This window comes from Phaseolus vulgaris, chromosome 4, assembly GCF_000499845.2.
Source record: "Phaseolus vulgaris cultivar G19833 chromosome 4, P. vulgaris v2.0, whole genome shotgun sequence".
In the NCBI taxonomy this organism is placed as follows: Eukaryota; Viridiplantae; Streptophyta; class Magnoliopsida; order Fabales; family Fabaceae; genus Phaseolus; species Phaseolus vulgaris.
The window spans coordinates 15,719,967-15,729,143 of record NC_023756.2 but is presented as its reverse complement, the minus strand read 5'-3'; the positions used below and the strand labels follow the sequence as shown (position 1 = coordinate 15,729,143).

The 9,177-nt window shown below is 41.2% G+C and overlaps 1 protein-coding gene across 1 annotated transcript; it reads right to left on the bottom strand.

The window, feature by feature from the left end:
* Positions 1 to 302: 302 nt before the first annotated feature.
* Positions 303 to 869, bottom strand: LOC137838353 (uncharacterized). The gene has a single exon (XM_068647597.1). The coding sequence runs from the start codon at positions 867 to 869 to the stop codon at positions 303 to 305; it is 567 nt and encodes a 188-aa protein (XP_068503698.1).
* Positions 870 to 9,177: the final 8,308 nt, after the last annotated feature.

The following is a 9,177-nucleotide window of genomic DNA, read 5'->3' as shown; positions in this document are numbered from 1 at the left end:
ACGTGCATTGCTCACCGTCCATGCATAGCAGTACTTGCTCGAATTTTTCTTGATTTTTCGAGCTTTTGCGGGTTCAAACGGGAGTATTTCATCGGCTAAGTAGCACTGGTAGGCCGTCATCTAGGTTTCTCCTGATTCAACCTGGTAAACTTGCGGCGTTATTTCCCCAACAACTAGGTATCTACTTATTCTGGGTGTTTTCACTATCTCTTGCGTTAGCGATCGATGACTCCTCCTCGTCCCTTCCGATGTGCTAACCTGTTGAATTTCTGCCACATTGTTCGTGGTGGTTCGAGGTGTCTTCAGGCTATCTTTGCAAGTAGGTATGCTCGGGCATTCTGTTCCCTGGGCACGTGGACTAACTCGAACACTTCGAACGACTCTTTCAAGACCTGGACATATTCTAGGTATGCGGACATCTGAGGGTCTTTAGCTTGGTATTCCCCCATGACTTGGCCTATAACTAACAAAGAGTCACTCTTTGCCAACAGCCCCTTTGCTCCCATCTCCTTGGCCAACAACATTCTCGCGATTAGGGCCTCATACTCTGTTTGGTTGTTGCTGGCCTTGAAAGCGAATCGTAGGGCCTGCTCAATCATCAATCCATCCGGCCCCTCCAAGATAACACTTGCTCCACTACCTTGTTGGTTTGAGGAACCATCTACAGAGAGTACCCACCTAAAACCTGCCCCTTCTTGGTGTGTGGCTGCCGAGGAGAGTTCCACTACGAAGTCGACATAGATTTGGCCCTTGATGGGGCCTTTAGGTTCATAGTGTATGTCGAATTTTGATAGTTCCACCGCCCATCGTGCCATTCTGCCCGCTACATCTGGCTTTTGCAGGACCTTGCGGATTGGAAGGTCTGTCATCACTATCACAGTAAAGCTCTAGAAGTAGTGGCGAAGTCTTCTTGCTGAGAATACGACCGCTAAGGCTACTTTCTCTAAGGCCTGGTATCTCACCTCGGGCCCCTGCAATACCTTGCTGACAGAAAAGATTGGCCTCTATGTTTGGTCTTGCTCCTGCAATAAGACCGAACTAATCGCCTTTTCTGTAACTGCGAAGTATAAGCGGAGTGGGATACCTAGCTCTGGCTTGCACAACACCGGTGGGCTGGCCAGGTACTCCTTCAATTTTACAAACACCTCCTCACACTCGCGGGTCCAAACGAACCTGATGTTCCTCTTCAGGCACTGGAAATAAGAGTGTCCCTTGTCTACCCCTGCCGATACAAATTTGGATAGAGTTGCCATGCGCCCTGCCAGCTGCTGTACTTCTTTTACTGAGATTGGGCTTCTCATAGCTATTATGGCAGCGCACTTCTCGGGATTCGCCTCTATTCCTTGTTTAGTGAGTAGGAAATCAAAGAACTTACCTGCCTCCACCCCGAACACGCACTTCTCCGGGTTCAGCTTTAACCTGTACTTTGCTATCGTGGTGAATAGCTTTTCCAGGTCAACTACGTGCTACTCCATCTGCTGGGAGGTGACCACCATGTCATCTACGTATGCTTGGACATTTACGGGGGGAAAAACCGGAGTTGTCCCTAGAAACCTTTTAGAGATAAGGGAGGTGCGGGAGTTGGATCATGACCACGACAAGGAAACCTTGCAGGAAAAGCCAAGAATCGAGGTCACAGAAGGGGGAAACGTACAGAGGTCGTCCCCTTGGAGACACAGGACGAAAGGGCTATGGGAAATGGGAGAACCAAGTACCCACCCACGGAGGTCTGTGAGAATAAAAGCGATATCCTCCCAGGTTAGGAATTCTTCTTCCTCCAAAGTTGGAACCCTTATAACACCCATTTCGGATAGGGATATAAATAATTACAATTCACTATTCCGGGACCCAGAAATTATGGTGGAGCCAGCTAATCCGTGGGAGTTGGGGAAACACATGGGTATTTCTTGTCGAGGGGTCGAAGAAGAGGTTATACAGGAATATCAGTGTATGGAAGTAAGAGACGTGGAGTTTATGCAGAGGTTTGAGGAGGGTATCAAGAAAAGTTATTTATGTTGATTGTTAGCTTGAACATGAGAGGATTGGGGGGAGGGACCAAGACTAGATATTTGAGATAAATAATCGCAAGTGAGGGAGCAGAATTAGTGTGTCTGCAAGAAACGAAAACAACGGTGATCACAGATGTTAGATGTTTTTCTTTGTGGGGGGACAATAGAATCGGATGCATAATGAAGGCGACGACAGAGGAGGAAGCTTGCTGACCATGTGGCACAAGGAAGCTTTCTGCTATGAAAGCCATGTCATAGGGAAAGGTTTTATTGTTGTGTCAGGTATACACCTAAGTTCAGCACAAAGGTGTGTTGTAGTAAACATATACTATGCTTGCGTATTAAGAGATAAGAAGCTTCTTTGGGAAGAGCTCACGAACATTAAAGTGGCATCTCAAGAGTTGGTGTGGTGTCTATGTGGGGACTTCAATGCCATAAGAAGTAGAAGGAAAAGGAAAGGTGCTAGTGTTAGGGGAGATACACCAAGCGGCCACTCAAGTGAGATTAATGGGTTCAATAGGTTTATAGAATCCAATCTGTTATTGGGTCTATCTATAGTTGGTAAAAAATTCACGTGGTTTAAAGCAAATGGGACAGCTAAGAGTATGCTTGATAGATTTCTTGTCTCTGAAGAGTGGATGAATATATGGCCGAAGTGCAAACAGTATGTCCAGCGGAGGGAAGTGTCTGATCATTGTACTTTGGTGGTGAAGACCATGGATAAGGACTGGGGTCCCAAACCATTTCGGACCATTGATGCTTGGCTTTTGGAGAGGGGTTTCAATGGGATGGTGAAGGAAAAATGACAGTCTTATACAGTACAAGGGAATGAATTCTTGAAACTCAAAGGTAAATTGAAGTTGCTTAAGGGGGGATCTAAAAATATGGAACAGAGATGTGTACGGTAACCTCCAAACCACCAGGATGAGTATTTTGAGTAAAATTGAATTGTGATAGTCTTGATTCGAATGGAGGTTTGGTGGGAAGTGGGAGGTTGGAAAGAATGGAATTAATGAATCGGTTAAAGGAAGTGGATAGAAAGATTGACTCTCTTATGTGCCAAAAAGCAAGAGTAAGCTGGTTCAAGTATGGGGATTTATGCACCAAATACTATCATTCATCTTTGAGATGGAGAAGACTTAGAAATGAAGTGAAGGGTGTAGAGGTTGGAGGTCAGTGGTGTGAGGAACCGTGTACGGTTCGAATAGAAGGGAAGAAGGTGTTTGAGAATAGGTTCAAAGCAACAAGAGATCTTGGGGTAAGGCTTGATGCAGTAGATTTTAAAGTGCTCACCCCAGAAGATAGTATGAATCTTATTTCGGCTTTTAAAGAAGAGGAAATCAAGGAAGCGGTGTGGCAATGTGATGGATCAAAGAGTCTTGGACCCGATGGGTTTAATTTCAATTTTATTTGGAAAAGCTGGGAGTAATGAGTTTGTCAGTGCCTTGAACTCGTTTCATGATACAGGTGCTATACCAAAGGGTGTAATGCATCCTTTATAGCTCTGGTACCAAAAGTCAAGGACCCCTCTAAGTTGGAGCAATATCGACCTATCTCTCTTGTGGGGGCTATTTATAAAGTCATTGCAAAGGTGCTGGCCGGTAGAATCAAGAAAGTGCTAAACTTTGTTGTTGACGAAAGCCAATATGCTTTTCTAAAGGGTAGAGGGTTATTGGATAGTGTACTCATGGCTAATGAGGTCATAGAGGATCTTAGAAGGACCAAGAGGAGTGGTTTATGCTTGAAGGTGGACTTCGAAAAAGCCTACGACTCGGTTAGATGAGATTTTCTATATGATACGCTCTATAAGATGGGTTTTCATAGCAAGTGGGTTAAGTGGATGCAAGGGTGTATGGAATCGGCTATTGTTTTTGTGTTAGTCAATGGGAGCCCAACGGAGGAATTCAAACCAACAAGAGGCTTGAGACAAGGTGATCCGCTTGCCCCTTTCCTTTTCATTGTGGTAGCTGAAGGTTTAGCTGGGTTAGTAAGGCAAGCTAATAAGGCGAACCTACTGTCAGGTGTTAAGATTGGTAGAGAAGAGGTGGAGCTTAGTATCTTGCAATTCGTAGATGATACTCTTTTTTTATGTGAAGAGTCCCGCAGTAATGTGGTAACCATGAAGGCGATACTAAGGGGGTTCGAACTAGCCTCAGGCTTAAAGATAAATTTTCATAAGTCTAAGATTGCAGGAATAAATGTTGAGGGAAATGTCTTGGCAAGCTATGTTAAGATTCTAAATTGTGCAGAGATGGGAGTCCCGTTTAAATATTTGGGCTTAGAAGTGGGAGGGAACCCAAGGAAGGCTAAGTTTTGGGACCCAGTACTAACAAAATTAAAACTTAAACTCAATGTATGGAAAAGAAGATTTTTGTCTATGGCAGGGAGAGTTTGCCTAATTAAATCAGTGATCACAACGGTTCTGTTGTTCTACCTCTCCATCTTCAAAGTTCCAGGCTCTATCTTCCAAAGTATAATCGGTATTCAACGAAGGTTTGTGTGGGGGTGGGGGAAAGAAAAGAGACCGATATCATGGGTTAGCTGGGAAGACGTATGTAAACCAAAAGAGGAGGGTGGTTTGGGGATCAGAGATATTTGGAAGTTTAACTATGCGCTCCTGGCAAAATGGAGATGGAGGTTTGTTTCGAAAGAGAAAGGGAGGTGGAAGGACTTGTTGGTATCAAAGTATGGAATGGATTTGGACTGCCCACAAACCCCAGTGAAAATGCAGTCATGGTGGTGGAGAGATCTGCAGAAAGTATGTACAGAAGGAGAAGGAGTAGGTTGGTTCCAAAGTCAATTAGCGTGGAGATTCGGAAGTGGAGACAAAGTGAAATTCTGGGAGGATGTGCGGATTGGTAATAGTAATCTCAAAACCCTTTACCCAAGGCTATTCTCTCTATCCTTGAACCAGGATCAAAAGGTGAGTGAGGTTGGGGAGTAGGTAGATGCAGTATGGAGGTGGAATTTGAGGTGGAGGAGGGCTAGATTTGAGTGGGAATCTATGCTAGAAGCCAATCTTATCCAACGCATATCTCGAATAAGCTTAACAAGTGAGTAGAAAGATGTTCAGACGTGAGGGAGTGAAGATTCGGGGACCTTCTCTGTCAATGCAACATATGATTTCTTAACTAAGCAGGCCAGTAGTCCACAACAGGAAGTGTTTAAGTCCCTGTGGAAAATCAAAGTGTTCCCCATTGTCATAACCACAGCTTGGAGGGTCTTACTAGGCAGAATCCCAACTAGAGTGAGCTTGAGCAGGAGAGGGGTGATGCTAAACTCAATCTTATGTGCCTTATGCCAAATGAAGGAGGAAACATGTCAACATATTTTCTTAGAATGTCCTTTTGCTCAGAGTGTGTGGACATTATGCTTTAAATGGTTAGGTGTCCTGTTTGTTCAGCACAATGTTCTATTGATGCATTATGAAAACTTTTGCTTGCCACAAGTGAGCAGTAATCAAAATCTCATGTGGAAGGGAGTATGGGCAACTATAGTGAGGTGTATCTGGGAGCATAGGAACTCCATTGTGTTTAATCAAAGTGTAACAGATGTGGAAGAGGTTTTCCTGATGGCCCAACTCAAGTCATGGCAATGGTTAAATTACAGGGGACAACCTTTTATCTACTCCCTTGCTGATTGGGTTCTCAACCCATTAATTTGTATTAGATGCTTTAAGTAGTTGGATGTGTTAGAATGTATGGCCTTAAACTAGAGGGGGGTGAATGGTTTAAAGAGGGTTTTCGCAAACTTTTAAGTCAAGAATGAAATTACATCGAGAAACACTTGAATCAGAATTCAGTTTGCCAAAACACAAAGCAAATAAGCACAGCACCAGAAAAACAATCGGTTGTTTATACCAGTTCACAAATATAAAAACTGAATTTAAAGAGATTAAGGATAGAGAGAATGCACACAGAGGTTTATACTGGTTCACTCTAAACCCAGAGCTACATCCAGTCTTTCCAGAAACCACTGGGGAATCCACTAAGCAATCAACCCTAGATTACTTACAAAACAACCAAAGAAGTGACATTGATCCCCTCAAGACACACACTTCATTTGGTCCAGCACAACACCACTAAGAATGCTGATCTTGATCCCCTCAAGAACACACAACACTTCTCTGCAATACACACAAAGTTTCTTTCAAAAGTACAAAGGATTACACTTGTTACAGAACAAATCTGAAATCAATACAAGATGAAAATCCTATCTCACACTCTTTGATCAATGCAATCTCTAAGCAATTCTCAACTTTTCAAAATCTCATTCAGTCAAAAACTCAAATCTATTTTTCTGTATTTAAAACAAAGTTGTTTGTTGCATAATCTTAACAAACTATTAATTGCATTTAAAGATTGGTCAAAGCATTAAAAACTGGAACGTAAACAGTTAGAAAATCATTTAATGCTCAGTCAAAGCACAAAACAGTTTTCTGTTATGGTCCCAAAACAAACAATCGGTTGTTTCCACAAATCAATCGGTTGTTTTGGTTTGACAGCAAGTCAACAATCAAAAACAATTTTCAACCTTTCTAAAAACATCTAAGTTATAAAACAATCGGTTGTTTCTACAAAACAACAGGTTGTTTTTCACTTAGTTTGAAAAACACTTTTCAGTTAAAAGGTTTGAGAATGCTTATGCTTTAGATTCAATCAATAGTGGATATATACAATTTATCTACCCCAGATCCTATCTAAAGATAGCTCAGCAACAACAAGAACATCCAGCCTTTCATCAACCTTCAAAGGGTTTGGATTCTTCAAAGCTTGAACACACTTGGTTCAACAGGATGTTGACTGGTGCATTCATAAATCCCTATGGTAGGAAAGACCAGTTGGTTTACTAGAAGTTATCAAAGTTGCAGCCAGCAGCTACATTCTGGGTGTTCCTCTTATGGGTTCGAAGTGGGGGCTAATGTTGCTCTTTCACAAGAGTAATTACTCAAAGGTTTGATGAGTTGAAAGCACTACCTATAAGCAGTGGTAATCTGGAAGAGTTGCCAAGGGTTGAAAGGAATGGTCAGAGATAGAGGTGCTACTAGCAAAATCAGATCTGAAGTTCCATAGAACTTTTTTGAAGAAAGGCAAGATAAAGCGTGGCAAAGGTGGATGTAGGTGTTGCTTATTTCATGTTGTACAATGCCTGATCTGGAATTGGTGAGTAGAATCAAGTTATGATTAAATAATTCAGGGGTGCTTGAGAAAATCTTGTGCAAGGCCAAGAGTTATTGTAGGTTGTTGGTATGATATAGGAGTTAAAACTGGGGGTGATGCTGCTATCTAAGGAAGGTGCAGTGAAGATGAGAATGTCAACGTTTTGACCAAATCTCTCAAGATGATGGAAACCAGTAGGCTTAGCTGGAATGAGGGTGCTAGTTTTCTCTAATTTAGGCCAGTCCTGGGGTAGTAAAAGGAGTGAATGAAGCCTCACATTCCACTTCAGTTGTGCTACCAACACTAGTCTGCTGGTGTATGTTGAAGATGCTGGCTGATTTGGTGGTGTGCTGTGTAGTCCGTGTGGTGGAGATGCTGTCCAGGTGCAAGGGAAGCTCAATGGTCTACGGTATGCTAGATACAGGGTAGATTTAAGCAAATGTAGAGGACAAATGGTCTATGTATGGCATACAGAATCGTGCATCTGTTGTGATGCCAAAGCCGGACTGGGAAAGGGGTGATGGTGGGTGTTCAAGTATGAGACAGTCAAGTGCAGTAAGCTTGTGTTTCCTATGGTAGGAGGCATTGCTGGTGAGGTGTCTATGCCAATTGGGAGGTTGTGATTTTTTTGTATGTGCAGGTTCGATGGTTTGCTGTTATATCATAGTTTAGAAGAACAGATGTTGAGCCTGACTTGAAGGTGTAGTTTAGTTACTATCCTTGTGAGGGTTGCTCATGCCTAACTAGCAATAGGGAAACAAAACCTTTGTTTTGATATCTCCTTTGTACCATGCTAATTATTAATTCTAGGTTTGATTTGTAAGCATGAGAGAAGAAGTGGTGATTTTTGTATAAGGGTTGGGACACCCTTGAAGTGTCCCATTAATTTAATTAATTCTTTGTTGATAAAAAAAAAAACCTTAAATGAAATTGGTCCAATTGTTGTATTCAAATTCATTGAATGAGGTAGAAAAAATTAAACATGTTAGACACTTCAAAAAATAAAATGGTCCAAAAACTTTGAACTATTCATTGTCCTATTGGAATTAATTTTATGCGTTAGAAAATTAAGCATGTTAAACATTTGAAAGGAAGAAAATGAAACTAGTCCAATTACCTGAGGGTATTGATTGTCGTAATCGAATCCATTTTATAAGTTAGAAAATTATGAACATTTAATCCTCAAACATATATCTATCATGAAGATATTAATATTTGGTCTCACATTCTCTATCTAAATTTATATATATACTTTTCATTCATTTTGATTTACAAGAATAATTTCTTTGATGTTTTCAAAATGCAAAAAGATAATTATTAAATAAAAATTAATTTTATATATCAAATAGATTATGTTGGACTGTTCCCTTGGCTAAGAAATATATTTTAAAGGAGGTCTTCTGTATATTCTACCTCACTGAGACTTAGAGAATTTCGTGAGTCAAATGCGCTTAGCAAAACTAGTGAACACTTAGTTAAAATCCAAGTTTGCGATGTTGGTGAACGTGTCTCTAATGATGAGTATGCTGATCCTAGTTGTCCATTTTGCTTTGTATATGATACTGTATTTTTTAATTTGGGTTTACGCTTTGAGAAAGAGATTATGATCGAGTTTAACGTATCTCCTACCCAACTGGGTCTTTCTGTGAGTGTTCCACATTTTGTGGCCACATTTTTGTGTTGTCCCGACCTTGAACACATTTTTGTGAGTTTAAGATTTCTTTTAGACATTTGTAGGCTTCCCTTAGTAATGTTAGTGGGAGGGATTTACTCACTTTTTTCCAATCCTCCTATAAGAATCGCAAAAAGTTCGTTTTGTCAAAATTCGTTAAAGGGTTAAGGATCCTATTACTAGAAGGGTTTCCTTTATATTGGATCTCGAACTCGAGACCTCAACTAATTCACCAAATGGAGGATCTAGACTCCAAGAGAGAAGTATTTGTGATTTTCTTGAAAAACTAAGTGTAATTTTTGAAATCCCAAAGATTCTGAAACGCTAAGTATCGAGC

Bases quoted from the DNA above. Each gene is read 5' to 3' on its own strand.
- LOC137838353 (XM_068647597.1), bottom strand. From the start codon at position 869: ATGACAGACCTTCCAATCCGCAAGGTCCTGCAAAAGCCAGATGTAGCG.